Source organism: Lichenostomus cassidix, chromosome 1Aa (genome assembly GCF_008360975.1).
Source record: "Lichenostomus cassidix isolate B80296 chromosome 1Aa, HeHo_3.0, whole genome shotgun sequence".
NCBI lineage: Eukaryota > Metazoa > Chordata > Aves > Passeriformes > Meliphagidae > Lichenostomus > Lichenostomus cassidix.
In genome coordinates this window covers 17,820,893-17,832,780 of record NC_139480.1, presented here as the reverse complement: position 1 = coordinate 17,832,780, position 11,888 = coordinate 17,820,893, and the positions used below count along the sequence as shown (strand labels likewise).

General features: G+C 39.0%; 1 protein-coding gene across 1 annotated transcript; it reads right to left on the bottom strand.

The window, feature by feature from the left end:
• Nucleotides 1-552: 552 nt before the first annotated feature.
• CRELD2 (CRELD disulfide isomerase 2) lies at nucleotides 553-11,836 on the bottom strand. The gene is made up of 10 exons (XM_085041589.1): nucleotides 11,552-11,836; nucleotides 10,488-10,570; nucleotides 9,479-9,589; nucleotides 8,666-8,757; nucleotides 7,461-7,637; nucleotides 6,162-6,260; nucleotides 4,471-4,548; nucleotides 3,616-3,711; nucleotides 2,653-2,793; nucleotides 553-1,117 (listed from the first exon to the last, which is right to left on the bottom strand). The coding sequence occupies exons 1-10, from the start codon at nucleotides 11,720-11,722 to the stop codon at nucleotides 1,059-1,061; spliced, it is 1,107 nt and encodes a 368-aa protein (XP_084897715.1). The 5' UTR covers nucleotides 11,723-11,836; the 3' UTR covers nucleotides 553-1,058.
• Between the last annotated feature and the right edge of the window lie 52 nt (nucleotides 11,837-11,888).

Genomic DNA, 11,888 nt, shown 5'->3' with positions numbered 1-11,888 from the left:
ACTTATAAGTTTTCCCTCTGAAATGGCATGAGAGACAACATGAAAAATTGATTGTATTATGCTTCCTCTGCAGAAGATAGGAAGCCATTACCTAGAGAAGTGGGCTGTGGTGAAAGTCATGTATTCATCAATTCTAGAGAGTACTCCCATAATAACTACGAGCCACTGCACGTATGTATTAGCCAAACCTACTTTTCCTCACTTTATAAACTAGTTTACATACTTAATGCAAGTATCTGTCAGAAAGACCTGTCTACCTGCCTTTGAACAGTTAAGTGTGACATAATTCTTCCATTAGAGCAAAGTGTGTGTGAAAGAGGGGATGTTGTTGGGCTGGGTGGTTTTGTTTTTCTTTTAATACATATTCCTACACAACTGAATGCTGGAATTCAGTGCTGAACTGAAATACAGTTTAGAAGGTTCTGGGATTTTGTTATTGTGAAGATTGTGTGAGGTTGTTTTTGTGGTTTTGGAGGTTTTTTTACTGACTTAAAAGAAAAATAGACATGACAACACATCAAGGTATTAACATCTAAAAAATTTTAAGGCACATTCCAACAAAATAAACTTTTATTGAATGCAATATTAGGCATTCTATTTTGTTTAAGGGAACAATGCTTTTCCCCCCAAAGAGATTCCCTTTGACAATTTCCAAAAGCTGTATTTCAGTTACAGAAATATTTCTCATGATTAGAAACAACAAACTTCAGTGTAAATTTTCCTTGAATTATGAAGTGCAACTAAATTCTTCCAAAAGATAATAGTTTACAGTAGGCACTAGAATGAGAAGCCTGCTTGTTTACAGTTGCTGGGTACAATGTTATGTTCATTCCAATTTTATACTAACCCACCTAGAGCATTGTTCCTGAAGAATTCTATAAAAAGTGGGATTTAAGAATAAAGAAATGCAGCTTAAAGAGCAGGCTGTCACCATTAAAAAAAAAACCTTAATGGCAACCTGCATATTTCATACCACTTCCACAGTATGTCAGCTAGCAGAGGCTTAGTCCAATAATTTAAAACTTTAGATAGGAATGTCTTTTGGTTCTGAACGCAGATCATAAGTCATCATGTTCAGTATGTGAAGGCTCAGTTGTTTCACTCTCTACTTTCTCTCCTGTGAAGTTAAATATCACAATTAGAATATAAATCTACTATTTGACATATAAAATTATATATATATTTTTAAGAGAAACCCAAAGCAACATATTTATCAAGACTAGAAAAGCAACTAAGCCATATATAACACCTACTTGCACCATCCTCCTAGTCTAAGCTTGTATTTATTCATATTTTTTACTAGATACAAACAAAATATTTTAAATAAATTATACTGTTAGTGGAAAAAATATTATACTGTTAGTGGAAAAAATATTATACTGTCAGTGGAAAAAAAAATCAGCACAGATATTTCTATTCTAGGCTTTTGTTTTCAGCTATTCACAGTGAATTGCATCCTTTCCACAAAACCTGTCAGAAGTAGTTCCAGTATTTGAAAAAATAAGCCAGGTCTTACTCAGAATTGTTTTCTATTTTACAAACTGCTCAGTTCAGATGTTAAAACAACTTTTAAAAAAGCAGAGCAATTTTATTATATCAGGAAAAGCATAATCTAAAAAAAACCCTTAAGCCAGTTTGTCAACCTTTCATTTTTAGTGTCAAAATGTCAGACCACATTAAAAAACATAGTAACTGATACCCTGAATACCTGCATCAGAGAAGTACATAACTGATTCGAAAGGACTAACAGTGAGCACTGAGAGAAAAAGGAATGACCTGAGTGGCCTTGAGTAGCAATACAATATACACCTTTACAACTTATTAATACAAGATGAAAAAGTAGTCTTGGGGATGGAAATGGGGGAACAAAAAAACCACACAAACAAGCTAAGAAGTAGAAAGAAAATAAAGCTATGAAATTAAGTGTCTCTCATCCATTCTCCTACAGCTGTTATTACAAAATAATCCCATCTTTCTCTTTGGAATTATAAAAGAAGCCTAGATGGAGTAATGGAATGTTTAATGAATGTAGTTCTGTCCATGTAAGTCAATACATACTAGAAAAAATGACAGTTGGACTTTTTGACTGAAGGTATAGTTTAAGTAAAGGTAAACAGTTCCCTATGACTGACAGATGGATGTCTTCTCCATTTTCACCTTCACACCAGCTCTGGCACTTACATGATCAAAAAAAAACCAAATTCAGCTCTGTCATCCAGCAAGAAGAATTCCTATTTTTCTGAGATTTCAATGAGTTGAAGCAGATTGCATGTAATCAGATAAAACTTTAAGCCATTACAATTTATGATAAAGGAAAGAAGTGGGGAGGACAAACGCCTTCTTGTGACAGCAGGAATTTGCTAGCTCATTTTATGTAATGAAGTCAAACCCTTAAGTGACTTAAAAAGACAACCTTAAGTTATGCAAAACTGAACACAAGAACAGAATATTTAAAAACATCAACTATCTTTAAGCAAAAAAACATGAATGTCAGAGTGTGGCCTACACCATAAATACTGTAGGAACACAGCTGTAGGAAGATGAGAAATTATACAGAGGGGTTTACAAGTAACTAGACCCTTACACTGAAATAAAACTCCAAGTTGTCGATACAGCATATTATTTAAAAATGGTCCCTGAAAAGTTACTTGCCTGGTTTTACAGTTTGAACACATGTTCCATCCTTATCTTCAAACCCTTCTGAACATACACACTTGTAACTACCTGATGTATTAACACAGTCATGATTCTGTTTCGTGCAGACCTTTTCAGGAAGGTTACATTCATCTATATCTAGAGATAGCACAGGGAAAGAAAGAGTCCACTGCTGTTATTTTGTTATAAACCTTACTTGCGCTCAGTCATATAAACAAAATTCTATTCAAATGTGAAAAACACTGAGGAGTAGAATGCTGCTGCAACAGATTTAGCTTCTGTGAAAATAATCTAATTCTTCATGATTTGGACAGCATTTCTAAGTTTTTCAGGTAACACCCACTACAGTTGTTTTTTAATGTTTTGAACATCTCTGTACAGAGAAATGTATTAAGCAATTATGTTTGGCACAATTAGGCAATTCGTCTTAACATACTGAGCATTTCCTCCCCAGTCATTTTCTATTTATGCCATCAAAGTATAGCTAAAGGGGACAGAGAGCTTGTAAATACTACATCATCATAGTTAATAGCTACTTCAGATCATATGTTCTGCTCTTTCCCACAGAGGAAGTCTAATTTCAAGTTATAACTCACTAAGAATGAGTATCATTTGAACTTGGATATTGATGGATTAACAGAATTCTTGCCTTTCTGTTACAAAATGAAGAGACACACATCTGATGAAGTGGTAGGTAACCGACAGAAGACTCCTGTAGCTATTTCCTGAACCTGCTATAAAACACCTTGTTCCCTTGTACCAGTGGTTCACTTTAAGCCTTGTCAAGCACATTAGCTCAGTAATATAAAGACAGTTATTAAAAATCTTTGCAGCGAACAGAACAACTGGGTTAATCTTGACAGGCATGAACACTGAAGCACACAAATGTGAACATACTTATGAGCTCCTCAGCATGGCTAACCAGTGTTCTACTTCTCAGGTACTGCTAAATCCACCAACCTGTACATCTCTCATCTTCCTTCACGTATCCAGATGCGCAGGTCTTACATTTGTCAGAACCTTCTCCTGTGCAACCTACACAGCTGGCATCACATGCTAAAGATAAAATATTGTATGCATGAAAAAAACTACGTATCTGAGGTTTAAAATACCACCCTTAAAGTCAGACAGTTTACCCACACAAGGAACCATAGAATGGCCTAGTCTTGACCTTAAAAGATCATTTAATTCCAACCCCCCTGCCATGGGTTGGACACCTTTCACTAGACTGGGTTGCTCAGAGCTCCATTCAACCTGTCTTTGAACACCTCCAGGGATAGGATATTCATAATTTCTCACGTCCAGTGCCTCACCACCCTCATAGTAAAGATTTTCTTCCTAATCTCTAATCCAAACCTACTCTCTTTCAGTTTGAAGCCATTCCCCCTTGTCTTGTCCACTATGTGCCCTTGTAAAAAGTCCCTCTCTACCTTTCTTGTAGGCCTCTTTAGATACTGAAAGGCTCTGGAGCCTTCTCTTCTCCAGACTGGACAATCTCAGCTCTCTCAGCCTGTCCTCATAGGGTAGGTGCTCCTCTGGATCAAGATCTTCACAGTTGTCCTCTGGACCCACTCCAACAGGTCCATTCCTTCCTTATGTCAGAGGCCCCAGAGCTGGATGCAGTACTTGAGGTGGGGTCTCACAAAAGCAGAGTACTAATAACCAGAAATCTCTTGTTTTCCCCATGCAACAGATCTAAAGCATCATTCTCCCCCATGCCCAGTCAGGACCAGATAATATGCATTTTCTAGTATTACCTCTAGCATTAGATTAGGATTCTAGACAGTAAAATACAACAGCAGATTGAAAAGAAACCTTTGCATGAGAAAGATCCATCTGTGTTCAAACAATACTGGTGATCTTTGCAAGGAGAAGCAGCACATTCATCTAAATCTGAAAGATAAAAAGTGACAAATTAATTAAAACAGTAGGCATTATTAAATAGCCAGATTAACACTTGAATACTATAAACTGACTGCATTGAGAATAGTTGCAATGAATTTCGGGTCAGGTATCCAACATGTTAGAAACAGAACTAGCCTGATAACATATACTGTTTTGTTCAGCTTTAACCCATATTAGAAAATCAAAACTGATCCTTAGAAGATGTTTTGTGATGAGAAATAAAAGATGTATCAGAAATTCAAGAGCTCAAATTAAATAAACTTCCAGGATACCAGCAATCCTTGTCATTTTCAAGTCATGCATTTATGCAAATATAGTAACAAACAAGCAGACAGGCTACTGTTCTGGAATACTATTTTCTCCTCTACTCTTACATTACCAAATTATGGAACTTTTAAAAAGACTAGAAAACTTATGCAAATGCACATACATACACCACTTAGTATTCTACACAAAGCAAACTGGAGCAAATCAGGTTACTGTTAGGACCAGTCAAGATGAAAATCAATTCTACCGCAAAGTTAAAACATGCAAGCCTTATGATTTCGAGGAAAGGGTGCAACAGTATTCCATTAAAAAATTCAAACAAAAAAAGGCGATATTTCAGTCCCTCTCTTCCTGTCTGTTATTGCTGTCATTCTCATCCTGGTGCTGCACCCATCATTCCTACTGCTTACTCAACTGATTTATAGCTCATTAGTGACAACAATTATTTGGAAAAAACCCAGCTGTACAGAAGACAATATCAAAGCATCTTAAAAATGCCCTTGGAATGTTCAGTAGTTACCTAAGCAGGTATTGTAGGAGCTGTAATTCCTGTCCAGTTCTCACTGGCACTTTGCAAAGGAAGCAGTGTTCACATAATTTCTAAGACACTGTTTCCAGGCATTATGTTAAAGGTCTTTAAGGGGTCAAATTCAACCAGTTAAACAGAATGCATTACTCCCTCCTAGAGCATTCCTGCATTGGGAGTGTTTTCAGTGTTCACATCTTTCCTGAAGTGTTTCATAGTTATCTCCTCATAAACCAAGTTAAATGCTAAGATAGAAACAGGTAAGAGAATAACAGAAGCACTGAGCTTGATGCCTCCCAGTATTTCTCTCCAATAACAGGAAAGGCTAGCATGCATGGCTTTTAGTGAAGTGTTTGTACTCTACTAGGGTTGAGGATTTACAACAAAGTTACATGAAGGCAAATGTGCAATTACTACAAAATATGCAGTTAAGTTTACAGAAATCTTCCAGTACTTGACAAAATAGCTTAAATCAAGAGCAGGGCATTGTTTAACATTGAAATAAACACCAAGAAAACCCATGTCTAAAAAGAAACACCCCACTTGATGCTATCTGTATTCTATTAAACTAAAAAGACATACAGTGAACAGTGTGATAACTACAATCACCAGGCAATCAGTGGTGAGAAAATACTGCTTTCCTGCAACATGAAACAAATTAGGAAGAGAGAGAGACTACTAAAACTGTTGAAATCGAAACTGACAGATCATTTCCATAAAATACAATAAAACTTGGAAGTGATGTCATCTAATCTTACTAGCCATTGCTACTACAAAACCTGTTTGAAGTCTGCCAAGCATTACTCACCCACACAAGCTCCATCTTCATTTTTAATCCAGCCTTCTTTACATTCTTGGCAGTCCTTGTTACTTGAACCAGTACAAGTTTTACAGGCAGCATGGCAGGCTGAGAGAGGAGAAAACTACAAGCTGAGTTTTGTTGAGAAATTCCAAGACAAGTTTGGGTAGACAAATTCTCAAAGAAAACTTTATTTAGCATTCACTGGAAGCCATCATCTTTTAGTAGCTTGGAACTCCCATTCACAAGATGGCACCTCCATAAGGTCAAGATTTAATTTAGAAACATGCAGCTATCTGACCAAAACAACTGAAGAATCCCAGAATACCCCTGGAAACCAAACCTAACAATTACAGTTATTTGCACCACTGAGAACAGTGCCATGGAATTCTAGTGACTAGAAGTGGCAGGTCCAATTTCTAAAACATTTGGAAAGAGGAGACCAGGAAGGTAAACAGCTCATCCCCTCAAGGCTGGGACATCAGTTTAAACATCGGACTCTGTACTTCTCCACCTAATGAAGCCTCACACTACTTCATTTGCAACTAGCTATGAGAGCAATATATGAAGAGGTATCACTCTGAAGAATTTCAGAAGGAAATATACTAGGAATCTGGCTGCATATGCATATATATATAAATATATATAATGCGTATATAACACACTATATAAAACATATGCATGTTATATACTGTAAGAGAAAACAAATCATACAGAAGACCTACTACACAACCAGATTAAAAAACAATATTGCCTATTTAAAAACAATCTTATTAGACTGTAGGGTCAGGATGTAGCTGTTGCAGAATCTCACCAAGGGTCTAAGAACAGTTGAAAAGCTGACCAATGCAAAATTTCATTCCTATGACCTGGCTTTGTTTCAAAATTAATCTCTGGCATACCTAACTAGAATCTAAGTACTAGGCAATACAGATCAACTGTTTTCATGGCCATTTATTCCATTTAAACTTATCTGAGATATGAGGAAAATCTAGCTTTCAGAGTAGTCCAGTATGCAGTAATTTGAGCTCAAGATTTTAGCAGTACTTGGGAAGCAGAGAGACAAAGATTTTCATGACTTCTGCTTCTTAAAGCAGGAAAAAAAAATTTAAAAAATCAAGGGCTGTCTGGAAGGATGACTTAGCAAAACCTTAGAATTCCAGCAAACTGACTGACATGTCTTTTATGCTTAAAGCTGAGTGACCAAACTATGTTTTATTTCTACATTTGTTAGTTTAAACTGTTTCTAGTTTTGCTTACAAAAACGGAGAAACACAAAGATATACGCATGTGTTAAGACTTCATTACCTGTACAAACAGAATGTGTCTCATTTCTCAAGGAACTGAAGTAACCACTAGAACAGTCCAAGCAAAATTCTCCTGTGTACTCCTTGTTACAGCTACACGAGCCATCTCCACCTCGGGTACCATCACCATCACAGTGGCCATTTCCATGGCAAGGTCTTTCTGATCCACCACGACAGGCTAAAAAGGGTCAAAAGTATTTTTAAATCAGATGTTCAGGGAAATAACTTTCTACTCTCAGACTCAAGCAACCGAAGTCCCTCCCTCTTCACAGAAAATAAAATAAAAATTAATTTTAAAAAAGAGCCACTAAACCAGGATATAATTTCCAAAGTCTTTTTTGTCCTTGAAAGCAAAGAAAAGGTTTGCAACAAGGCAATGCTCAATAATACAATGAAGTGTGAGAGAAACTCAAAATAATCTCCAGGAAAGTTCAGTTATCAATTTAATTTTGGGTAAAGACCATGGCTCAGAATTTTATTTCTTTTTCTAGCTTCCTGAATAAAATTGGTATCTTCATTTTTTCTGGATCTCTGAGAAGGCTCATATCACAACTGTAAAAAACCTACCAGATATCATTTAGATCAATATAGGGAATGGGGACCTCATTTTTACCAATATATTAAGTGGCCAAAATTGATCTCTTAACAAGATGCACGGTTTTAGAGATTTATAAATTATACCAGCTTCAGAAGCCAAAATATCTCTTATCACTTTTGCAAAGACGTAACTTTCATCTCCCACCTACTTTTACCCAATTTCTCTCATTGACTTTTTAACTGATCCTCAGGTGCAAGTTTCTTCATTTAATCCCACAGCAGCATTTTTGGCTGTTTTACTCTTGAAACTTGTCAAGAATTCTTGTCTACACAGATTCTCCAAGGACACCTAAACAAAAGACTTGATATCACTGACAGCCTTTAAAGATGGGTCAGATATGGACATATGAGCATCAGACTGATGGTTTCTGCATGTCTCCATACCCTTGATAGCTTTGTACATTACTACATGCCCAGGAGACCTTTATTCAGGCAGGATATTCACAAGCTAGTCACCTAATTATGAGGCAGCAGCCAGGTACATACTACACAGCAGCTCGTGTCTCATGCGAAGTATCATGTATCATGTATTAGTCCATGACAGCCAAGACTGAAACAAACAGGTAAAGAAAACATATCTGCTACTGAATTTTTCAGAAGAAAAATTACCAAGACAATCAGGTCCATAAGTTCCAGCAGGGCAGCAAACTTCTATTGTTTCAATGCAAAACCACTTAAACAGATCAGGATACTTCTTCTTTCTGTATATAAAAGACATTCATTTACAAACACAAAGAACAAAGATTCTTTAAAAGCCAGCTCACACAACTGACCCAGCACAATACAGGGGAGAAGTCTATAGCACATGACAGATTAGAAACCTGTTTCTTCTGAAGACTTCAGGAACCAATTTCTAAAAAAAGTCCTCCAACTTGAAAAACAAAAAGCTTAGCTATAATCACAGTCAAGCTTCAAAGATGGGTAGAAAAGTTAGTTGCTACTCTACCACTCTCAAGAGGTCCAACTTCTACGCCGATTACCACCAACTATTCTTTTGATTGCCAGATGAACAAAATGTAGTTTCAGGAAAGAAAAAAAGCAAATAAACAAAAAACCCACAAGAACCAAACAGTCCTTTACAGTTTTGTGACAAAGGAAAACAAATAAGGGACTAAACTTCAAAGTTTTCCAATGCTAGTTTACCTAGACACCCCACTGCTAACTGAGTATATAACTCAGTGTATAAGAAGCTAGTGATGACACTTTTGTGCAACACTGCTGGAACTGACAATCAAAAAGAACACAGTACGGCAGCACAGGATACTAAGTCAGCCTGAAACCAGCTGTACCCAATGGCAGCTCTTGAAGGATAATGAAGAATTACCCATACTACTATTGTTCAGGCACAAAAGTTAACATTAGTAATTCATCCTCTTAGATAATTTTTTCACACAAAGATTTCTGCCAAAAAATAATACTTACAATTTGAACCACCATTTCTCTATTAGTTCTTCATGTTCTTCTACCATGTTGTTACATTCAAAGTTACTACTGTCGCACAGATTCTCTAAGATCTCTACAAGACGAATTTCACTACGAACAGAGAAGGAAAACTGTAAATTTTATTTAAATGTTCAACATAACTCAAGACATGACAGAGCAGCCAGACTTCACCTTAGAATATTTCATCAGTTTATGGGGTGCCCTGAATTAGTTTCAAAACACCAAATATCAGAATAAATAACTAATAAATATTACTTCAGTCAAAAAAACCCCAACCAGAATAATAATCACAAGAACCCTGTGACTTGCCTGCATTTACTATGTTTGTAGATTATAGGTTTGATAGATTTTTAGCCTCCCAGGAAACTGGAGTGCAGTACTTATGTTCAACAATACATTCAATGTATTTTTATTTGATACAAGCCTGAGAATCTCACAACAACATCTCAGTGCTCCAACTAAGCTAAAAAATTAATTTGAAATTTGAATTTGAAAGATATCAGGTTACTTTGCTCCATGGTCAACCAGAGATAGATAGATAGATAGATAGGGTACAGTAAGCTGCTTTTTCTTTGGCATTGAAATAATGACAGCTCTAGGGAGGAGACAGTGCTTTAGTTCTAAAACAATTACTTCAGTACTCTGAACTTTTTATGACCAGCAATAAAGTATTGGCCATTATTCAGGATCATTATTTTAAGACTTTATTGGGTAAATAGAAAAAACCTACTATCACTAATGACAGAATTAACTTCTGTTGTTTTCAGTAACAAGACGAATAAAGGCATTAATAAGGTGTTTCAGTCGTTTTTATAATCTCTATATTACAATGTAATGTAACATTTTAATAATTAAGAATTTAAGTTTTGGCCAAGAGAAATCTTAGCTGCAAATTTAAAAATTGAAGTTTCAGACAAACACTGGTACAGTGAAGCTACACACAGTGAACACAAAATGCAGCTGAATGAGAAGTGCTGAGACAGCTCACCTGGACTCATACTTTGACAGCGTCTTCTCTTCCCAAGCAGTGTTTCCACCACCAAAGTTTTTTTTAGCTGTATCTGCTAAACCCTACAAATAAGAAGTACCAGAAATTACATATTGTCTGTTTCTAACAAAAATGAAGGGCAATAGTAAATGCTTACATTAAAATTGTGAAGTCCCATGCAGGAACTACAGCAGAGTTCTGAAGCTCCTGATCATATTGCTAAGTGAAAGAAGCAGCTAATGACAACACAAAAAGTGACAATGTGTAGGTTACAGCACACATTGATTAAATTTTCCTAATGCATTAACAAGGCCTTAATGCAGTCTTGATTTACAACAAAAAAAGCCCATGCCTATATGAAACTTTACACCCTTCTACCTCAAGCTCTCAGGAAGTTTACTGTTATCGTTTGAACAGAATCTCAGCTTCACTGAGTTTTGATAACAGCCCAGTCTCGTTGTAACTCACGCACACAACCGGACACCAGGGCGATCAGCACAGCTGTCCCCACTCACAGCCACTGCCACCTAACACCTGGCAGAAACCCCCCGCAGTTCAAGTGACCTAGCTAGCTTGCAGCTGCCGATATGCGTATAGAGTACTGAGCACCTGTCACCAGGCGCAGCAGCGCCTCGCTGCATTTACTATCCACATGCACGGCTGCTGCAAGTGGCAACAGACAGTGAATGTTTGGGGACGAAGCTTTCCACCAGCACTTCCCATAGAGCAGGGCACGCTCCAACCCAGCCAGCCTTTCTGCGCAAAGAGCATCACAACACCTCGGCGGCAGAGATGGAGGAGCTCTTCCACCCACCCGCCTGAGCACTGCGACCGCTGCCGAAGCGGGACCCGCCACCCCACCGCTGGGCCGGGCGCTGCCAGGTAAGCGGCCCCAGCGGAGGCGCTCCCGCAGCGCGGCCTCTGGGCGCAGAACTGGCCAGACCCGCGTCGAGCCCACCGGCGATGCCCCTCGGCGTGGAGCCGCCTGAGCCGCTGCTCCTCCCCGCCGGGAGCCCCCGCCGAACCCCCGCCCCACCGCGGGGCCCCTCGGCCCCGCCGCCCACCTGGTTGAACCTGTCCACGATGCCCCGGCAGGTGGAGCACGCCAGGCGCCGCCGCTCGCCGGCGCCCCGGACGGGCGGTGGCAGCAACAGGGAGGCGCACAGCAGCACGGCCAAGGCCACGCGGGCCGGTCGCGGCTCGGGCCCCGGGCGAAGAGCGGGGCCGGGCCCCATGGCGAGGGCGCGGGACCCCTGGACGCGGAGCGGGCCCGCCCCAGCCGAGCCCCCTCAGCGCCGGCCGCGCTCGCCCCGCCCTGGCCCCGCCGCCGCCGGCCCGCGAGCTCCATTCAGATTTCCGCGTCACCCCACGCGCGCACCCACCGCGGGCGCTCGTTGGTCG

Excerpts from the sequence above, each read along its gene's own strand:
- CRELD2 (XM_085041589.1), bottom strand. The coding sequence starts at position 11,722 with ATGGGGCCCGGCCCCGCTCTTCGCCCGGGGCCCGAGCCGCGACCGGCC. Across the intron at positions 7,638-8,665 it reads TTATGGACCTGATTGTCTTG|CCTGTCGTGGTGGATCAGAA; the intron begins GTAATTTTTCTT and ends GACCCTTTTTAG. Across the intron at positions 2,794-3,615 it reads GGAAGATGAGAGATGTACAG|ATATAGATGAATGTAACCTT; the intron begins GTTGGTGGATTT and ends TGCTATCTCTAG.